The following is a 22,381-nucleotide window of genomic DNA, read 5'->3' on the forward strand; positions in this document are numbered from 1 at the left end:
GCTATAGTTTAGATCCCACTTATAAGTGATATCATATGGTATTTTTCTCTTTCTGACTTACTTAGTACGATAATCTCTAGTTGCATCCATGTTGCTGCAAATGGCATTATTTCATTCTTTTTTATGGTTGAGTAGTATTCCATTGTATGTATTTACCACATCTTCTTTGTCCATTCATCTGTCAATGAACATTTAGGTTGTTTCCATGTCTAGGCTATTGTGAATAGTGCTGCTATGAACATAGGGGTGCATGTATCTTTTGGAATTATAGTTTTGTCTGGGTATATGCCAAGGAGTGGGATTGCTGGATCATATGGTAACTCTATTTTCAGTCTTCTGAGGAACCTTCATACTGTTTTCCATAGTGGCTGCACCAATTTACATTCCCACCAGCAGTGTAGGAGTGTTCCCTTTTCTCCAGAGCCTCTCCAGCATTTATTATTTGTAGACTTTTTGATGATGGCCATTCTAACTGGTGTGAGGTGTTACCTCATTGTAGTTTTGATTTGCATCTCTCTAATAATTAGTGATGTTGAGCATCTTTTCATGTACCTATTGGCCATCTGTATGTCTTCTTTGTTGAAATGTCTATTAGGGTGTTCTGCCCACTTTTTAAAAATCATTTACTGGATTTATTTATTTATTTTTAATAGATCTTTATTGGAGTATAATTGCTTCACAATACCGTGTTAGTTTCTGTTGCACAACAAAGCAAATCAGCCATATGCATACACAAGTCCCCACATACACTCCCTCTTGAGCCTCCCTCCCATCCTCCCTATCCCACCCCTCTCATTCATCAAAAAGCACGGAGCTGATCTCCCTGTGTTATGCTGATACTTCCCACCAGCCAACTATTTTACATTCAGTAGTGTATATATGTCGTTGCTACTCTCACATTGCCCCAGCTTTGCCCTCCCACCCCATGTCATCAAGTCAATTCTCTATGTCTACCTCTTTAGTCCTGCCCTGCAACTATGTTCTTCAGATTCTTTTTTTTTTTTTTTTAGATTCCATATATATGTGTTAGCATACGGTATTTGTTTTTCTCTTTCTGACTTACTTCACTCTGTATGACACACTTTAGGTCCATCCACCTCACTACAAATAACTCACCTTCATTTCTTTTTATGGCTAAGTAATATTCCATTGTATATATGTCACATCTTTTTTATCCATTCATCTGTTGCTGGACACCTAGGTGGCTTCCATGTCCCGGCTATTGTAAATAGAGCTGCAGTGAACATTGTGATACATGACTCTTTTTGAATTACGGTTTTCTCAGGGTATATGCCCAGTAGTGGGATTGCTGGGTCGTATGGTAGTTCTATTTTTAGTTTTTTAAGGAAGCTCCATACTGTTCTCCATAGTGGCTGCATCAATTTACATGCCCTCGAACAGAGCAAGAGGGTTCCCTTTTCTCCACACCCTCTCCAGCATTTATTGTTTGTAGATTTTTTGATGATGGCCATTCTGACTGGTGTGAGGTGATACCTCATTGTAGATTTGATTTGCATTTGTCTAATGATTAGTGATGTTGAGCATCGTTTCATGTGTTTGTTGATAATCTGTATATCTTCTTTGGAGAAGTGTCTATTTAGGTCTTCTGCCCATTTTTGGATTGGGTTGTTTGTTTTTGATATTGAGCTGCATAAGCTGCTTATAAATTTTGGAGATTAATACTTTGTCAGTTGCTTCATTTGCAAATATTTTCTCCCATTCTGAGGGTTGTCTTTTCATCTTGATTATTGTTTCCTTTCCTGTGCAAAAGCTTTTAAGTTTCATTAGGTCCCATTTGTTTATTTTTGCTTTTTTTCCATTTCCCTAGGAGGTGAGTCAAAAAAGATCTTGCTGTGATTTATGTCATAGAGTGTTCTTCCTGTGTTTTTCTCTAAGAGTTTTATACTGTCTGGCCTTACATTTAGGTCTTTAATCCATTTTGAATTTATTTTTGTGTATGGTGTTAGGGAGTGTTCTAATTTCATTCTTTTACAGGTAGCTGTCCAGTTTTCCCAGCACAACTTATCCAAGAGGCTGTCTTTTCTCCATTGTATATTCTTGCCTCCTTTATCAAAAATAAGGTGGCCATATGTGTGTGGGTTTATCTCTGGGCTTTCTATCCTGTTCCATTGATCTATATTTCTGTTTTTGTGCCAATACCATACTGTCTTAATTACTGTAGGTTTGTAGTATAGTCTGAAGTCAGGGAGCCTGATTCCTCCAGCTCTGTTTTTCCTTTTCAAGATTGCTTTGGCTATTCGGGGTCTTTTGTGTTTCCATACATATTGTGAAATTTTTTGTTCTAGTTCTGTGAAAAATGCCAGTGGTAATTTGATAGGGATTGCATTGAATCTGTAGATTGCTTTGGGGTGTATAGTCATTTTCACAGTGTTGATTCTTCCAATCCAAGAACATGGTGTATCTCTCCATCTCTTTGTATCATTTAATTTCTTTTATTAGTATCTTATAGTTTTCTGCATACACGTCTTTTGTCTCCTTAGGTAGGTTTATCTAGGTATTTTATTCTTTTTGTTGCAGTGGTAAATAGGAGTGTTTCCTTAATTTCTCTTTCAGATTTTTCACCATTAGTATATAGGAATGCAAGGGATTTCTGTGCATTGATTTTGTATCCTGCTACTTTACCAAATTCATTGATTAGCTCTACTAGTTTTCTGGTAGCATCTTTAGGTTTCTCTATTTATAATGTCTTGTCATTCGCAAACAGTGACAGTTTTACTTCTTCTTTTCTGATTTGGATTCCTTTTATATCTTTTTCTCCTCTGATTGCTGTGGCTAAAATTTCCAAAACTATGTTGAATAATAGTGGTGAGAGTGGACAATCTTGTCTTGTTCCTCATCTTAGAGGAAATGGTTTCAGTCTTTCACCCTTGAGAATGATGTTGGCTGTGGGTTTGTCATATATGGCCTTTATTATGTTGACGTAAGTTCACTCTATGCCTCTTTTCTGGAGGGTTTTTATCATAAATGGGTGTTGAAGTTTGTCGAAAGCTTTTCCTGCATCTGTTGAGATGATCATATGTTTTTTCTCCTTCAGTTTGTTAATATGGTGTATCACATTGATTGATTTGCATATATTGAAGAATCCTTGCATTCCTGGGATAAACCCCACTTGATCATGATGTATGATCCTTTTAATGTGTTGTTGGATTCTGTTTGCTAGTATTTTGTTGAGGATATTTGCATCTATGTTCATCAGTGATATTGGCCTGCAGTTTTCTTTCTTTGTGACATCTTTGTCTGGTTTTGGTATCAGAGTGATGGTGACCTCGTAGAATGCGTTTGAGAGTGTTCCTAGCTCTGCTATATTTTGGAAGAGTTTGAGAAGGATGAGTGTTAACTCTTCTCTAAATGTTTGATAGAATTTGCCTGTGGAGCCATCTGGTCCTGGCCTTTTGTTTGTTGGAAGATTTTTAATCACAGTTTCAATTTCAGTGCTTGTGATTGGTCTGTTTATATTTTCTATTTCTTCCTGGTTCAGTCTCGGAAGGTTGTGCATTTCTAAGAATTTGTCCATTTCTTCCAGATTGTCCATTTTATTGGTATATAGTTGCTTGTAGTAATGTCTCATGATCCTTTTTATTTCTTCAGTGTCAGTTGTTACTCCTTTTTCTTTTCTAATTCTATTGATTTGAGTCTTGTTCCTTTTTTTCTTGATGAGTCTGGCTAATGGTTTATCAATTTTGTTTATCTTCCTCAAAGAACCAGCTTTTAGTTTTATTGCTCTTTGCTATTGTTTCCTTCATTTGTTTTTCATTTATTTCTGCTCTGATCCTTATGATTTCTTTCCTTCTTCTAACTTTAGGGTTTTTTTGTTCTTCTTTCTCTAATTGCTCTAGGTGTAAGGTTAGGTTTTTTATTTCAGATGTTTCTTGTTTCCTGAGGTAGATTTGTATTGCTGTAAACTTCCCTCTTAGAACCTTTTTTGGTGCATCCCATAGGTTTTGGGTCATCATGTTTTCATTGTCATTTGTTTCTAGCTGTTTTTTGATTTCCTCTTTGATTTCTTCAATGATCTCTTGGTTATATAGTAGTGTATTGTTTAGTTTCCATGTATTTGTATTTTTTACAGATTTTTTTCCCTGTAATTGCTATCTAGTCTCATAGCGTTGTGGTAGGAAAAGATACCTGATACCATTTCAATTTTCTTAAATATACCAAGGCTTGCTTTGTGACCCAAGATGTGATCTATCCTGGAGAATGTTCCATGAGCACTTGTGAAGAAAGTGTAATCTGCTGTTTTTTTGGATGGAATGTCCTATAAATATCAATTAAGTGCATCTTTTTTAATGTATCATTTAAAGCCTCTGTTTCCTTATTTATTTTCCTTTTGAATGATCTGTCCATTGGTGACAGTGGGGTGTTAAAGTCTCCTACTATGATTGTGTTACTGTCGATTTCCCCTTTCATGGCTGTTAGCATTTGCCTAATGTATTGAGGTGCTCCTATGTTCGGTGCATAAATTTTTACAATTGTTATATCTTCTTGGATTGATCCATTGATCATTATGTAGTGTCGTTCTTTGTCTCTTGTAATAGTCTTTATTTTAAAGTCTATTTTGTCTGATATGTGAATTGCTACTCCAGCTTTCTTTTGATTTCCATTTGCATGGAATATCTTTTTCCATCCCCTCACTTTCAGTTTGTATGTGTCCCTAGGTTTGAAGTGGTTTTCTTGTAGACAGCACATATATGGGTCTCATTTTTGTATCCATTCAGCCAGTCTATGTCTTTTGGTTGGAGCATTTAGTCCATTTACCTTTAAGGTAGTTATCAATATGTATGTTCCTATTACCATTTTGTTAATTGTTTGGGGTTTGTTATTGTAGGTCTTTTCCTTCTCTTCTGTTTCCTGCCTAGAGAAGTTCCTTTAGCATTTGTTGTAAAGCTGCTTTGGTGGTGCTGATTTCTCTTAGTTTTTGCTTGTCTGTAAAGGTTTTAATTTCTCTGTCTATTCTGAATGAGATCCTTGCTGTGTACAGTAATATTGGTTTTAGCCTTTTCCCTTTCATCACTTTAAAATTGTCCTGCCACTCCCTTCTGGCTTGCAGAGTTTCTGCTGAAAGATCAGCTGGTAACCTTATGGGGATTCCCTTTTATGTTATTTGTTGTTTTTCCCTTCCTGATTTTACTATTTTTTTTTGTATTTAATTTTTGATAGTTTGATTAATATTTGTCTTGGCACGTTTCTCTTTGAATTTATCCTGTATGGGACTCTCTGCACTTCCTGGACTTGATTGACTATTTCCTTACCCATATTAGGGAAGTTTTCAATTATAATCTCTTCAAATATTTTCTCAGTCCCTTTCTTTTTCTCTTCTTCTGGGACCCCTATTATTTGAATGTTGGTGCATGTAATATTGTCCCAGACGTCTCTGAGACTGTCCTCAATTCTTTTCATTCTTTTTTCTTTATTCTCCTCTGTGGTAATTATTTCCACTATTTTATCTTCCAGGTCAGTTAAACATTCTTTTGCCTCAGTTATTCTGCTATTGATTCCTTCTAGAGAATTTTAAATTTCATTTATTGTGTTGTTCATCATTGTTTGTTTGCTCTTTAGTTCTTCTAGGTCCTAAAAGTTTTTTTTTCTTTACATTCCCTTTCTGATATTTCATTGTTAGTGTAAAGAAATGTGGGGAGGGGAGGGATAGTTTGAGAGTGTGGGATTGACATTTACACACTGCTATATTTAAAATAGATAACCAACAAGGATCTGCTGTTTAAAAAAATGCAAACAATTTCTGAATGTTAATCTTGTATCCTGCTACTTTGCTGAATTCATTTATTAGATCTAGTAGTTTTTGTTGAAGTTCTTAGGGTTTTCTATATCTAGTATCATGTCATCTGCATATAGTGTCAGTTTTACCTCTTCCTCTCCAATCTGAACACGTTTTATTTACTTTTTTCTTTTCTGATTGCTGTGGCTAGGACTTCCAATACTATGTTGAATAGAAGTGGTGAGAGTGGGCATCCTTGTCTTGTTCCAGATTTTAGCAGGAAGGGTTTCAGCTTTTCACCATTGAGTATTATATTGGCTGTGGGTTTGTCAGAAATGGCTTTTATTATGTTGAAATATGTTCTCTCTGTACCTACTTTGGTAACAGTTTTTATCATGACTGGATGTTGAATTTTGTCAAATGCTTTTCTGCATTTATTGAGATGGTCATGTAGTTTTTGAATTTTCTTTTGTTTATGTGGTGTATTACATTGATTGATTCGCATATGTTGAACCATCCTTTTGAACTTGGGATGAATCCCACTTCATTGTGGTGTATGACCTTTTCTGTGTGTTGTTGGATTTGGTTTGCTAATATTTTGTTGAGGATTTTTGCATCTATATTCATCAAAGATATTGATCTGTAATTTTCTTTTTTGGTGCTATCATTGTCTGGTCTTGGTATCAGGGTGATGGTGGCTTAATAGAATATCTTTGGGAGTGTACCCTGCTGTTGAATCTTTTGGAAGAGTTTGAGAAGGATCACTATAAGTTCTACTTTGTATGTTAGGTAGAATTCACCTGTGAAGCCATCTGGGCCTGGACTTTTGTTCATAGGGAGTTGTTTTGTTTTGTTTTTTGTTTGTTTGCTTTTACAGATTCTATTTCATTTCTAGTGATCAGTCTGTTCAAATTAACTATTTCTTCTTGATTTAATTTGGTGGGCTGTATATTTCTAGAAAGTTGTCCGTTTCTTCTTGGTTGTCAAATATGTTGTCATATAATTGTTCATAGTATTCTCTTATGGTTTTTTTTTGAATTAAAAAAATTTTTTTGGCCACACCATGCATCTCGCAGGATCTTAATTCCCCAACCAGGGATCAAACTTGGGCCCACAGCAGTGAAAGTGTGAAGTCCTAATCACTGGACTGCCAGGGAATTCCCTCTCTTATGTTTGTTTGGTTTTTTTTTCTTTCTTGTATTTCTGCAGTATCAGTTGAGATTTCTCCTTTTTTATTTCTTATTTTGTTTATTTGGGTTCACTCTCTTTTCTTCTGGTGAGCCTGACCAGAGGTTTGTCAATTTTGTTTACCCTTTCAAAGAACCAGCTCTTGACTTTACTGATTTTTTTTCTATTTTTTAATCTCTATTTTATTTATTTCCTTCTGCATCTTTATTATTTCCTTCCTTTTGCTGACTTTAGGTTTTGTTTGTTCTTCTTTTTCTAATTCTTTTAGGTGGTATGTTAGGTTGTTTATTTGAGATTTTTCTCATTTTTTAAGGAAGACCTGTATCACTATGAACTTCCCTCTAAGAACTGCTTTTGCTGCATCCCATAAATTTTGTATGATTGTCTTTTCATTGTCATTTGTCTCAAGGCACTTTTAAATTTCCTTTTTGATTTCCTTGTTGACCCATTGGTTTTTTAGTAGCATGGTGTTTGGTCTCCATGAAATTATTTTTTTCTCATTTCTTTTCCTGTGGTTGATTTCTAGTTTCATGCCGTTGTGGTCAGAGAAGATGCTTGAAATAATTTCTATACTCTTTAATTTGCTGAGATTAGTTTTGTGCCCTAGTGTGTGGTCAATCCTAGAGACTGTCCCATGTGCACTTGAAAAATATGTGGGGTTTTCTTTGATGTAATATCCTGAAAATATCGGTTAAATTTGTTCTGTTGTATCATTTAGGATCTCTGTTGCCTTATTGATTTTCTGTCTAGGAGATCTGTCCACTGATGTGAGTGGGGTGTTAAAGTCTCTTATTTCATTCCCATCAGTTTCTCCCTTTATGTCTGTTAGTATTTGTTTTATGTATTTGGGTGCTCCTATATTGGGTGCATATATGTTGACGAGTGTAAAATCCTCTTCTTGTATTGATCCTTTTACCATTATATAGTGTCCTTCTTTATCTTTCTCTGTGGCTTTTGTTTTAAAATCTATTTTGTCTGATATGAGTATTGCAACTCTCGCTTTCTTGTCATTTCCGTTTGCATGAAATATCTTTTTCCATCCCTTCACTTTGAATCTATGTGTGTCCTTTGCCGTAAGGTGGGTCTCTTGTAGGCAGCATATTGTAGGCTCTTGTTCTTTTAATCCAGTCTGTCACTCTACGTCTTCTGATTGGAGGGTTCAGTCCATTGACATTTAAGGTAATTATTGATATGTATGTATTTATTGCCATTTCAAATCTTGTTTTCCAGTTGACTCTATGTTTCTTTTTTGTTCCTTTTTCTTTTTGTGGTTTGATGATTGCCTTTTATTTTATACTTGTGTTCTCTTCTTTTGTTTTTTGTGAATCTATTGTATGTTTTTGATTTGTGGTTGCCCTGTTTTTCAAGTATGTTAACCCCTTCCTATATCTTCTTGCTTTAGACTTATAGTCTTATAGGTTCAAACACATTCTTAAAAAAAAAAAACTGCATTTTCTTACTCTCCTTCCCCACATTTTATGATTTTGATGTCCTTTTTTACATTTTCGTGTTTATCCTTTTGCTGTTCTTTTGTTTATCATCGCTTTCACAAATAGGTTTTCGTTTTTGTTTTTTTCTTTTTGATCTGTACACTGGCTACTTTAAGTGATTTACTTTCCAATTGTGATTTCCTTCTTTATATATCTTCTTGCTTCTTTTCTATCTAAAGAAGACCTTTCAATATTTCTTTTAGGTTAGGTTTAGTATTGCTGTATTCTTTTAGTTTTTGCTTGTCTGAAAAATTCTTTAATTTTTCTCCTATTCTAAATGATATTCTTGCTGGGTAGAGTATTCTAGATTGCAGAATTTTCTCTTTTAAGGCTTTAAAAATATTTTGCCACTCCCTTCTGGCCTGCAGTGTTTCTGTAGAGAAATCAGCTGATAGCCTTATGGGGTTTCCCTTGTAATTAACTCTTTGTTTTTCTTTTGCTGCCTTTAGAATCCTCTCTTTATCTTTAACTTTTGCCATTTTTATTATCATATGTCTTGGTGTAGGTCTGTTTGGGTTCATCTTGTTTGGGACCCTCTGTGCTTCCTGTACCTGGGTATCTGTTTCCTTCTTTAGGTTTGGGAAGTTTTCAGCCATAATTTTTTCATATACATTTTCAATCCCCTTTTCTCTGTCTTCTCCTTCTTCCCTATTATGTGTAGATTGGCACGCTTTATGTTATCTTATATTGCTTTCGTTTTTTTTTTTTCATTTGGCTTTCTGTCTGCTGTTTTGATTGGGTAATTTCCATTATTCTGTCTTCCAGATCATTTATTCTTTCTTCTGCATTATGCATTCTGCTATTCATTGCCTTCAGCTCAGCTTTCATCTTAGCAAATGAATTTTCTAATTTTTCCTGGCTTCTCCTTATAGTTTCTAGTTCCTTTTTTACAGTAATCTGCATTTCTCTGATAGCCTTTCTTAATTCCTTCAGTATTTTCATTTTCACCTCCTTTTTTTAACATCTTTATTGGAGTATAATTGCTTTACAATGTTGTGTTAGTTCACCTCTTTTTTGAATTTGGTGTCTGTTAGACTGAAGAGGTCTGTTTCATTGCTTGTTCCTTCAGGGGAATTCTCTTGGTCTTTTAACTGGGAGTGGTTCCTCTGCTTCTTCATTTTGCTTATATTTCTCTTACTCTGTGAGTTTAGGAGAAACAGTTATCTACTGTAGTCTTGGAGGGCTATTCATATGCGGGAGCATCCCTATGTGGCATGTGTGGGTTTAATATTTTTTTGGTGTCAGGGCTGTCTTTGGTTTGGATGCTTGCTGTCTGTTTCCTCAGCGTGTACTGGCCGTTATCCCCTTGCCAGGGGGTGTGCAGGTGTGTGGCCCACGCGGGCTCCCAGGAAGGCAGGGGCAGTGTTTGGTGCCCAGTCAAGGGACCCTCAGTGGCAGCAACGGTCCATGCCCGTCTCTGAAGTCCAAGGTGGCAACGGTGGCTCGCACCTGCCCTCAGAGTTCCAGTAGGCGGTGCCCTACATGGAGAAAGAAGCTCCTATGGTGGCCCTGCCCCTCTCTTTCACGCCACCCAACAGTGGCGCCTTGCCTCTCTGGCGGGCCCAGGCTTCTTCCCATACTCCCTCAGTTGTGGTGAGCACACCCTGGCCCCCACAGGCTGCCTTGACACAGCCAATCCCAGTCCTCTCCCTGGTCTGACCTCTGAAGCCCAAGCCTCAGCCCTCAGTCCCTGCCGCCAGTGAGGGGACTTAGCAGTGTGCAGAAACATTTCCTTTTTCACAGCTCCCTCCTGGGGGCACAGGTCCTGCCCCAATTCCTTTCTCTCTCTCTCTCTCTCTCTCTCTCTCTCTTTTTCTTTTGTCCTACTCACTGATGTGGAGATTTTCTTGCTCTTTTGGAAGCCTGAGGTCTTTTGCCAGCGTTCAGTAGGTATTCTGTGAGAATCGTTCCACATGTAGATGTATTTTTGATGTATTTGCAGGAGAAGGTGAGCTTCCTGTCCTACTCCCCCACCATCTAGATCCGATCCTGTATTGTAAGTTTTCTGATGAGAAGTTTGCAGCCACTCTTAAATTTATTCCTTTGTACGTATGTTTTTTTTGGGGGCGGGGCGGGCAGCTGCTTTGATGATTTTTTTCTGGGGTTTCCGCAATTTGACTGTGATGTACCTAGATGTGTTTCTCTTTGTATTGATCTTGCTGAAGATGCTCTAAGCTTCTTGAATCTCTGGTGTTTTTGTCTTGCATTAATATTGGGAAAGTCTTAGCAATTATCTCTTCAGATAGCTTTTCTCCCCTGTTCTTTCTCTGTCCTTCTCTGCCTCTCTCCCCTTCTCCCTCTGCTTCTCCTCTCTCCCCCTCTTCTTTTTTCCCTTTATCCCTTTCCTACTTCTGGGACTCCAGTTGTCTATACTTTAGACAGTTTGATATCATCCCATGCTCTCAGTTGCTCTTTTCTCTCTCTCTCCCTCTTTCACTCCTTCTTCTCTTTTTATTTCCCTTTGGATAATTTTTATTAACCTAATGTTCAGTTTCACTTATTCTTTTCTCTTCTATGTCCAGTCAACTTATTCATTTCTGGTAATTTAAAATTTTTTTTTAATTTTTAGCAGTTCTGTTTGTGCCTTTTTTAATAGTTGCCAACTTTTTGCTGAAATTGCCTATCTGTTCAACATGTCCACCTTTTCAACTAAATCTTTTAAGATGTTAAATTTGGTTATTTTAAAGTCTTTGTTTGATAGTTCTAACGTCTGGATGAGTCCCCTTGGTCTGGTTCTGTTAACTACTTTTCTGTTTATAATGAGTCATTTCTTTTTCTTATTTCTGTGTCTGTTAATTTTTTTATTGAATGCGTGACCTTGTGTGTACCAGGATAGTAGGGACTGAGGTATATAGCGTTTATGCCTAGAAAAGGGCACGTGTTTTATTCTATCAGGTCGTTAGTGTGGAGTGTTGAGTCAACCCAGTTGCGAGTTGTGCCGTGGGCTGCTACTGCCTTGTGCTAGCACGAGGCCTGGAGTGCTGGAAGGTTCTCAGAATTCCTGCTTCAGATTTAGCTTTTAGGAGGCCTTGCTGCCTCTTTCTCCTGTGCCTGCAGGAATTGGTTGGGGTGGAACCTTTCTCTCCACTCTCACCTCTTAGTCTGCCTCCAGTGATAGGCTGCTGCTGTTACTTGATATAGGCTCGTGGAAGGGGTCGAGGGATTCATCAGGGTTTTCCTGAGGTTTTCCAGTTCTCCTGTTGCAACCTCAGTCTTGAGTGGGCCTTGTGTGCCTGAGCCTCATGGGTGGGGCTTTCTCAGAGGTTCCTGTGTCAGTGGAGGTCTTGATGGGATATCTTGACTCTTTTCCACCTCTGTGCACTGAGCATGTTGGGATTCATATGAACATTGTTGGGAAAGGATACTCCAGAAGTTATTGGTGTTTGTTAAAACTCCAGCACTCAACAGAGTGATCTTAAAAGATTGTAGCTCTGACCCCATCACCTGCTGAAAAGCCCTCTCGTGCACTCTGGGGCCCTTAGGTCAAAGGCTTTGAGCTCTTTAGTCTCCAGCCTCTCACCCTGACCTTCCTTTGGTTATTTATGTAAGTCTTGTCTGTCTCCCTAGTCCCAGACCATCAGTTTTGAGAGCAGATGCCTTGTTTTCTGAGTATCGCTAGAGAGGAAATGGTGCCTGGCACGTGGTAGGGACTCAGCAACTGTCTTACTGTCTTGAACAGATGAGGAGTGAGGGTAAACCTGGAAAGCCCCTGTTTTCCAGCAGGTAGACTCCTGCCCGGCCTCCAGGTTCATGCACAGATGTCACAGGGAAGCCTTTCTGGGGACCTCCCCACTCCAGTGCCCCCAGCCGTGTGCTCGTCGGTCCCACAGGACTGATATTCCTGCTTGTGCTTCCGCTCGTTCCTCTGGGTTCCCCAGGGCAGTGACGTGCCAGCCAGGCCTGCCCCACCCAGCGCCCGGCAGGCACCTGGCGGGCCTGCAGGGGCCCTTTGCTGCCCTAGCTTTGGGCTGATTCTGCAGTGCATGCTGAGTTAAACTTTTCAAAGCCTCTTTTTCTGTTTTAGGGAAAGTGAATCGTCACATTTGCCCCGTGGAAGTAAGAGGACTTGGGCTGGAAGCATGTGGTGCATCCTTCGAGGCTGGAGGCGAGGGAGCCTGGGCCCATGGGGAGCCCTGGGGCAGCACTGGACCCCGGGCATCCGTGCTCTGGCCAGCGAGCGACCCCGGATTGGGGGTGAGTACAGCCACGTGGTGGTGGGTGCGGGCTCCGCTGGCTGCGTGCTGGCCGGCCGGCTCACGGAGGACCCCGACAAGCGAGTGCTGCTGCTGGAGGCCGGGCCCAAGGATGTGTACGCGGGGAGCAAGCGGCTCCTGTGGAAGATCCACATGCCCGCAGCCCTCGTGGCCAACCTGTGCGATGACAGGTACAACTGGTGCTACCACACGGAGCCGCAGCCGGGCCTGGATGGCCGCGTGCTGTACTGGCCACGTGGCCGGGTCTGGGGCGGCTCGTCGTCGCTCAATGCCATGGTCTACATCCGTGGGCACGCCGAGGACTACGAGCGCTGGCAGCGTGAGGGCGCGGCGGGCTGGGACTACGCGCACTGCCTGCCCTACTTCCGCAAGGCGCAGGCGCACGAGCTGGGTGCCGGGAGGTACCGCGGCGGCGACGGCCCCCTGCGGGTGTCCCGGGGCAAGAGCGGCCACCCGCTGCACCGCGCGTTCCTGGAGGCGGCGCAGGAGGCCGGCTACCCCCTCACCGAGGACATGAACGGCTTCCAGCAAGAGGGCTTCGGCTGGATGGATATGACCATCCACGAAGGTAGCGCGAGGCCTCCGATTCCCCATCTCCCAGGTTCCTCCTCTAAAAACGAAACGCTGCTCTATCACAGTCCCGACCCTCCTGCCCCCACCTGTCATGGTCAGTAAGTGTGGACAGACTGGGACTGGTTTGAGGTGGAGGGGATATGACAGATTACACTGGCGACAGGCCACAGAATACCATTCAAAGCCAATGAGAAGTGACTCGGAGATGGTGACCCCTTGGGCATCCTCTGGTCCCTGTTGGTGTGGAACGAAGAGGCAGCTCTCCGGCCACACAGCCCCAAGTTTTAAAGCCTTGCAGATGGGCGTACTGCGGCACAGAGCAGTGACGGGCCTTGCAGCAGGGCAGAGACAAGGCCCAGGTGGACCCAGGGCTCTCATTATCCGCCACTCCTGGTCTCTGTCGTCCTGTCAAGGGCGAGGGATGTTTTCCCATCTGCATCCAGGGGCCCCAGGTAGATGTGGATGTCAGTTGGACAGGGTATTTTGGTCTCAGCCTTCCTTTGAAGGCAGAACTTGCACAGTCAGGGGAAGGGCAAATTCCCTCTTTCTGCAGTCCTTCCCTACCTCCCCCTCCACGATAGGTGCCTAGGGAACAGGCTGGGGCTGTGACTGATCTCCTTCCTCTGTCCTGCAGGCAAGCGCTGGAGCACGGCCTGTGCGTACCTGCATCCGGCACTGAGCCGCCCCACCCTCACGGCTGAGACCCAGACATTTGTGAGCAGGGTGCTGTTTGAAGGTACCCGTGCAGTGGGTGTGGAGTACATCAAGAACGGCCAGAGCCACAGGGTGAGTGAATGACCACCACATGGGCAGCTCACATGGCAGGGAGGGAGTGGGCAGTGACCCCGTGGTCATGCTCAGTCAGTGTGGGTGGGTAGGAGTCACGTCCTTGTCTCCATCAACATGATGATAAGGAGTGAGCGGCTGGTGGCAACAGCCTGAAAGACTGTCCCCAGGAGGTGGTGGCCTGGCAGAGGTGAGGAAGCCCCAGTCTAGCCACCTGCACAGGGCCCATGGTGCCCGGGCATGAGTGCCCCCATGAACCTCTTTCTGCTGTTGCCTTCCACACTTGTCCAGAAATTGATAGGTTTATATCAGAGGCTTTAAAAAACCGTACCTGTGATCACACTCCCTCCTTCTGCACTGTGCTGTTTTCCACTTAGGGGCATGTGGGGATTGTTCTGCATCCCACGTGAAGACCTCGCTCACCATGTGCTTTATTTAAACTGCTTGTTTGAGTGCCTGCTTCCATTTATCTCATTTAAGCCCTACAGTCCTGTTTTTAAGACCATCGTTACTGTCAGGCTGTTGCAGAATACATCAGAGTATGAACCACGCTTGATTATGATCACACACACCCACAGCTGCACGTGTGGGCTACTTTCACCTAGGGGCGCCCCGAGCATCCTCTTCCCTGCTCTGGAGCCTGTGGGCAGGGTCCCCACCCACCATGTGGGTGCGTCATGCCAAGGCCGTATTCTTGGGGGTCTGACTGGCTTTTCTGGGAAAGTGTGAGCTGCCTGGCCCCTCGCCTCTTCCAGGCTTTCGCCAGCAAGGAGGTGATCCTGAGTGGAGGTGCTATCAACTCTCCGCAGCTGCTCATGCTGTCGGGCGTGGGCAACGCAGACGACCTCAAGCAACTGGGCATCCCGGTGGTGTGCCACCTTCCTGGTGAGCTCCCTTCCCCACTGCGCCCCAGAGGTGTCCCTGTTAAATAAAAGTTATTATACTTTATTAGCATGGAGTGGGGAGGGGACAGGAGTCAGGGCTCCTCAGAACTGTCACATTGTTCCCGCGAGCCTGAAGGTCCCCCAGGCCTCGCTGGACTCCTACCCCCAGCGAAACCCCAAGCTTTTGTGTCGTTTTCCTCCCTTCCCCAGACATCCCATCCCTCTCAGCAGCGAGGCACCTCTAGCAGGGAGCATCTGCCTGCAAAGCCCACTGGGCCAGGCTCAGGCAGGTCAACAGGGCAGCCGTGTGGCAAGAGGGGTCCGGGCCTTTGCGTTTTCCATCCTCAGGACACACCAGCTACCCTGACGTGCTGTTCATGTTCAGATGGTTCTCCCAGGCCTAATATTTATTTCATAGACTGTTTCTGATGCCCTTTGGAGCCTGTCCCTGTCCCTCTTGCCCTCTCTTATAACTCAAGCTCCCAGAGCTTGAAGCTTTATCGTAAGAGGTCTTTGAAAGTGCTGGTCCATGACAGTGACCCGCCCAGTGTCCCGTTGAGCTTGGATGGGCTCATGCTGGGTCTGCACAGCATGACAGGCCTGCTTCCCTCCTTCCCCAGGCCAGGGGTGAGGGTGCAGGGTCAGCCATTCTGGGACAGCTCACTGAGTGGTGCCGGCTGGAGGCGTGGGCACTGCCCCGGTGGAGGGTGCTGGCTTAGCAGGAAGGCACCTGGATGGTTACAGGTGCTGCCCTGAGAGCGAGTGTCAAGGGCAGGCAGCTTTGGCAGCATCTGAGAGGGCCAGACATGGCTGGGAGTGAGGGAGTGGTGTCCCTGGGAATGAGCAGGAGCTGGCCTGGCAGATAAGTGGGTGGAGGAAAAGTTTTCAAAACCAGGGGATGTTGAGAGGCCAGCTAAGCCCCTTTGGGAGACATTTTCCTAACCACCCCCTCTGGTTTCAGGAGTTGGCCAGAACCTCCAAGACCACCTGGAGATATACATCCAGCAGGCGTGCACCTCCCCCATCACCCTCCACTCAGCACAAAAGCCCCTGAGGAAGGTCCGGATTGGCCTGGAGTGGCTCTGGAGGTTCACAGGTGGGTGTGCTCATCCACGATTTTGGGAGAGATGTTCTGTGGGCAGCACAGCCTCCCTCCTGAGGTGCTTAGCCCAGGCTGTGGCTCCAGATTGCTGGTTCAAAGCTGAGCTATGCCATTTATTTCAGCTCTCTGAGCCTCAGTTTTCCCATCTGCAAAATGGAGATATGCCGTTCCTGTGTGGCAGGTTGGTGTGAGGACCAGACGCGATACACAGGGCTTGCCCGGGGTGACTCTGCAGGGGCTGGGTGCTGCCCTTCCTGATGGATGGATAGGGATGGCCTCATCCTGGACACTGCCTGGGGCCCAAGGGGCCAGGAGAAAATGCAGAGAAAGGGCACTTGATGCTGGACTACAGCTTCTGTTTCTCCGCATTTTCCATGCGGTTTCTAGCTGGGTCTCAGAGTACTGAGTTTGGCCAGGAAGTAGTGCTTCGAAATCTTATTCACTCAGCATGCATTTCTCGCACACCTACCGTGTGCTGTGCTACATGGTGAGAAGTGCTAATGAGGCAGGTTTTCTTCGGGAGTTTACGCTCTAGTGGAGACAATGGAAGGAAACTAAGTAAACATGCTAAGTTTTAAGTACAGTGAAGGAATAATTAGGATGTTAAACTGGAGAATGGTGGCAGGGGGTCTGTTAGGCAGGAAGAATACGTGCAAAGGCCCCGGGGCTAGGCACTGGGTGTGCTTGAAGAATGAATTTGTTGGGCCAGGGAGACTGCAGCACCTTGAGGAGGAGGCGGTGCAGGTGTTGCAGGGCCTTCCAGGGCCGGAGACTAAGCTCTTGTCTAACACTCGGAAAGGAACTGTCCGATGAGACACACGTACTGACAAAGCAAAAGACTTTATTGGGAAGGAACCCCAAGGCAGAGAGCCTGGGGGAACCCAGGAGAACCGTTCTGCCACGTGCCGCGCAGGCTCAGGTTTTATGGTAATGGGTTAGTTTCTGGGTTGTCTCTGGCCAGTCATCTCGCTTGGCCCATAGTCTGACTCGGGGTCCTTCCTGGTGGTGCGTGCGTCTCTCAGCCAAGATGGATTCCAGCGAGAAGGACTCTGGGAGATTGGTCTTCTTTCTCCTCCTTCTTTTTTGCCCCTCCCGAATTCTCCTGGGAGATATGTTAGCTTTACGGTTGAGACTTCTCGTTTTGATGCTAATGCCTCTCAAATTATGAAAATTATGAATATTACCGCCGTTAGTGAAATAAATGAGCCTGTGGGTGAGACGGTATTTCATGTTGTGTATGCATCTGGGTAGTCGAATATTGTCACGGTATTCCAGATAGACCTAGGAGATGTTGTGGGAAGAAGGTTATATTTACAGCTACAAATATAATTACAAAGTGAATTTTTGCTCATGTTGAGTTGAGTGTATAACCTGAGAGAATAGTGGGAATCAATGCACGAAGCCTCCCATAATAGTGAACACTGCTCCCGTTGATAATATGTAGTGGAGGTGTGCGGCTACATAATACGTATCGTGAAGGACAATGTCTAGTGATGCGTTAGCCAGGACAACTCCTGTTAATTCACTTACTGCAAAAAGGAAAATGAAGCCTAGGGCTCGTATTATGGTGGGAGATCATTCGATATTACCTCCATGAAGGGTTGCTAGTCAACTAAATACTTTTACTCCTGCGGAAAGAGCAATAATTGTAATGGCTGATGTAAAATATGCTCGTGTGTCCACATCTGTACCTACTGTAAACATACGGTGAGTTCATACAGTGACTCCTAAAAATTCAATTGATATCATGGCTCATACTTACCTATATATCCAAAAGGCTTTATTTTTTCTCCTGAATAATAATTTACAATATGTGAGATTATTCCAAATCTAGGTAAAATCAGAATATAGACTTCAGGTTGTCCGAAGAATCAGAATAGGTGTTGATGTAAGATTGGATCACCCCCTCCCGCGGGGTCAAAAAAGGTTGTGTTTAGGTTTCGGTCTGTTAATAGCATAGTAATCCTGGCTGCTAATACAGGTAATGATAATAGCAGCAATACAGCTGTAATTAAAACGGATCATTACAAATAGTGGTGTTTGATGTTGGGGTATAGTGGGTGGCTTTATATTAATAATTGTAGTAATAAAATTAATAGCACCTAAAATTGAGGAGACACCTGCTAGATGTAGGGAAAAGATGGTAAGGTCTACTGAAGCTCCAGCATGGGCTAGGTTTCCAGCTAAGGGTGGATATACAGTTCAGCCTGTACCGGCACTAGCTTCAACTATTGATGATGCAAGTGGTAGTAGGAAGGAGGGTGGAGGTAATCAGAAGCTTGTACGATTTATATGGGGAAAGGCTATATCGGGTGCCCCAGCATTAGTGGGACTAGTCAGTTTCTGAAGCCTCCAGTTGTGATAGGCATAACTATAAAAAAAATTATTACAAATGCGTGGGCTGTTACAAGTTCATTGTAAATCTGATCATCTCCTAGCAGTGTTCTAGGTTAGCCTAATTCAGCATGAATTAACAGGCTTAAGGCAATGTCTGCTATTCCAGCCCAAGCACCAAACAGTAAATATAAGGTACTGACATCTTTATCGTTAGTTAAGAATAGTCAGCTGTTTATGAATGTAGGTAAAATGGCTGAGTAAGCATTAGACTGTAAACCTAAAGACAGGGGTTGAGTCCTCTTTTTGCCAAGTGCTGTGGTGAATTTTACATATTGAATTGCAAATTCAGAGAAGCAGCTTCAATTCTGCTGGGGCTTCTTCCGCTTTTTTTTTTTTTTTTTTTTTTTCTTGCAGCAGGAGAAGTAGATTGAAGCCAGTTGACTAGGGTATTTAGGTGTTAACTAAGTTTCGTGGGAAATGTAATCCCACCAATCTAGTGAGGATTTAGCTCAAATTAAAGTGTTTGATTTGCATTCAATTGATGTAGGATATAGTCTTGCAATCCTTATTGAGCAGGAATTAAGTAACTTATACTTGCTTAGTGCTTTGAAGGCTCCTGGTCTGTGTAACCTAAATTCCTAGTCCAATACTGAAAGGATTGGTGTAAGGGATAAGAGTGTTGTGGATATTACAGTTACTGTTGGTAGGAAAGTTGTTTTGTCAAATCAAATTGTCATTTTACTTTTATATTATTTATAGAGGGAAATATAGTTAGTGCTGTAGAATACGTGAGTCGTAAGCAGAAGTATAGATTGAGTGACGCTGTGATAGCTATTAGTGTGGGTAAAATAATATTGTTATTTTTTGGTTTTTCTTGAATGAGTATTCATTTTGGCATAAATCCTGATAGTGGAGGAAGACCTCCGATTGATAGTAGGGTGATGAGAATGAGGGTTGTAATAGTGGGTATTTTATTTTGTGTGTGGTAGTGTGGTGGTGACTGAGCTGTAAATGAATAGTATGAATATGCGAAGTGTTATTATGATATATATTAGTAGGTTTAGGATTGTTATAGTTGGGTTTTACAATCTAATGGCTGTTATTCACCCTATGTGAGCAATTGATGAATAAGCTGTAGTTTTTCATTGTTGGGTTTGGTTCAGTTCACCTCATCCTCCGATTATAATAGATGGTATGGATATGGATAATATTAGGTTTAGGCTGACGGATGGTGAGATTTGGTATCATACTGACAAGGGTGCACGTTTTTGTCATGTTAATAAGATTAAGCATGCTGTTAATGAGATGCCTTGTGTAACTTCAGGTACTCGGAAGTGGAATGGAGATAGTCCTAGTTTTATGGTTAGGGCTATTGCTATTACTATAGATGCTGTTGGATTAAAGATTTTTGTCATAGTTCATTGGCTGGAGTATAATAGGTTAGTGATAACGGCTATTATGAGTCATATGGATTCGGTAGCTGTGTTAGAAACTATTTAGTGGATGCTTCTATAGCTCACGAGGTAAACTTTTTTATTGTAATGGGAATAATGGCTAGTATATTTATTTCAAAACCGATTCAAATAAGTAGTCAGTGGGAGCTGGTTATTACAATTATGGTCCCCGAGATAATGGTTGTTAGGATGATGATAAAGATGATGGAGTTTAATAGTACGAGAAGGATATAAACCAACATTTTCGGGGCATGGGCCCAATAACTTATTTAACTGACCTTACTATATATTATGGTTTAATGTGGTAGCACGAAGAATTTTGAATTCTTAAGCATAGGTTCAGTTCCTATGATTCTAGAAATAAGAGCGTTTAAACCTCTCTAGCTTACTCTATCACAGTAACTCTTTTATCAGACATATTTCTTATGTTTGCGGAGGAATGCCTGACGTTACAATAGGTAGTGAGACATGTCATATGCATATGGCTAGTGTTAGTAGTCAGAAGTTTTTTCAAAGTAAATGTATTAGTTGATCGTATCAGAGTCGAGAGTAGGATGCTTGAATTCATAGGAAAGAAATTGTTAGTAATAGGGTTTTGATGATAAGGTTGCTTTTATATAGTTCTGGTATGTAGGGGTTATGGAACGCTCTTAGAAATAGGATTGTTGAGAAAATGTTTATTATGATAATGTTGGCGTATTCTGCTAAGAAGAATATGACAGATGGGCCTGCTGCATATTCTGTGTTGAAGCCTGATACAGGTTCAGATTCTCCTTCTGTTAGGTCAAAGGGAGCTCGGTTAGTTTCTGCTCGAGTGGAAATAAATCATATTATAGCTAAGGGTCATGATGGGAAAATTTTTCATAAATGCTCTTGTGTTGTGATGGAGGTTGAGAGGGTAATCGACCTGTTTCTTAAGAGGACTGATAAAAGAATAATTGCTAGTGTTACTTCATATGAAATTGTTTGTGCTACTGCTTGTAGGGCTTCAATTAATGCGTATTTTGAGTTGGAAGCTGATCCGGATCATAAAATGGAGTATACAGCTAGGCTTGATGTAGCTAGCATAAATAATACGCCTAGATTTATATTAATAAGTGGGTAGGGGAATTCATATGTTTAGGGCTAGGGTTAGGGCTAGGGTTGGTGCAATGATAAATACAGAAATGGAGGATGTAGCTGGTCGTAGTGGTTCTTTAGTGAGTAATTAGACTGCATCAGTAATGGGCTGTAATAGGCCACATGGTCCTACGATATTTGGCCCTTTTTGAAGCTGCATATAACCCCAAATTTTTTGTTCAATTAGTGTTAGGAATGCTACGGCTAGAAGAATGGGGATAACAAGTATTAAGATATTAATTATAAACATTTTGTTAAGGGAGAGGATTTGAACCTCTGGTTATAAAGGTTTAAGTTTTATGCAATTACCGGGCTCTGCCCCACCTTAACAAACCCTGGTCTTGAGTAATATATTATATGTATTAATTAAATTAAGATTATATCATTAATTGGTTTTAAGACACTTTTTAAAGTGGGCCTTATTTCTCTTGTCCTTTCATACTGGGAGAACTATATAGTAGACAGAAACCGGTCTGAACTCAGATCATGTAGGACTTTAATCACTGAACAAACAAACCTTTAATAGCGGTTACAGCATTGGGGTGTCCTGATCCAACATCGAGGTCATAAACCCTATTGTTGATATGAACTCTAGGATAGGATTGAGCTGTTATCCCTAGGGTAACTTGTTGATCAGTTTTTTGGATCAATCAGTGATGATATGTTTTGACTGGTAAGTCTAGACTTTAATCACTCGGAGCCTTTTTTGTGTTCCAAGGTCACCCCAACCAAAATTGTCACCCCATGTAAAATTTTGTTATCCCTTGGTGGTCTAGTTAGGTTTTTTTTGCTTAATTAATTAAAGCGCCATAGGGCCTTCTCGTCTTATTTTGTTATTCCCACCTCTTCACCGTAAGGTCAACTTCACTGATTGAAAGTAAGAGACGGTAAAACCCTCGTGTGGCCATTCGTACAAGTCCTTGTTTAGAGAACAAGTGATTATGCTACCTTTGCACGGTCAGGATACTGCGGCCATTCAACAGTTGTCACTGGCCAGGCAGTGCCTCTAATACTAGTTATGCTACAGGTGATGTTTTTGGTAAACAGACAGGGTTTGCGTTTGCCAAGTTCTTTTTACTTTTTTTAATCTTTCCTTGAGTGCCTGCCTGTGTTGGATTAACAGTGTTTAATAAATAATTTAATGTTGAGTTGTATTTATTTACTGTTAATTATCAGTATATTATTAGTTACTGATGTAAACTTATGCAAGGAGAAATACTTCTTGTTGCTCATAATAACATTATTACCTCTGTCGGTCAATAGATTAGTACAAATCTAGGAGTTGATTTGCTTGTTATTGGTATTAAAGTTACTGTTGAGCTTGAACACTTTCTTAATTGGTGGCTGCTTTTAAGCCAACTATGGTGTTGTTTGTCTTTACTCTCTAGGTAAGATTGTATCCATTTCTAAAAAGCTGTACCTATTTAGATAACATTGTAAAATACATTAAAATTTATAATTATGTTGGTAACTTTTAAAGTTGAACTGAAATTCTTTTCC

At 42.0% G+C, this 22,381-nt stretch overlaps 1 protein-coding gene across 1 annotated transcript in view; it reads left to right on the top strand.

Annotated features, from left to right (window-relative positions):
• CHDH (choline dehydrogenase) overlaps positions 1-22,381 on the top strand; it is a 64,499-nt gene that overhangs the window by 28,392 nt on the left and 13,726 nt on the right. Inside the window, exons 2-5 of the mRNA XM_082848447.1 lie at positions 12,437-13,194; positions 13,834-13,985; positions 14,741-14,870; positions 15,831-15,965. Coding sequence (XP_082704573.1) covers positions 12,492-13,194; positions 13,834-13,985; positions 14,741-14,870; positions 15,831-15,965 — 1,120 coding nt within the window. The 5' untranslated portion in view covers positions 12,437-12,491. The remainder of the gene's footprint in view (positions 1-12,436; positions 13,195-13,833; positions 13,986-14,740; positions 14,871-15,830; positions 15,966-22,381) is intronic.

Source organism: Leucopleurus acutus (genome assembly GCF_964270905.1).
Source record: "Leucopleurus acutus genome assembly, chromosome: 10".
NCBI lineage: Eukaryota > Metazoa > Chordata > Mammalia > Artiodactyla > Delphinidae > Leucopleurus > Leucopleurus acutus.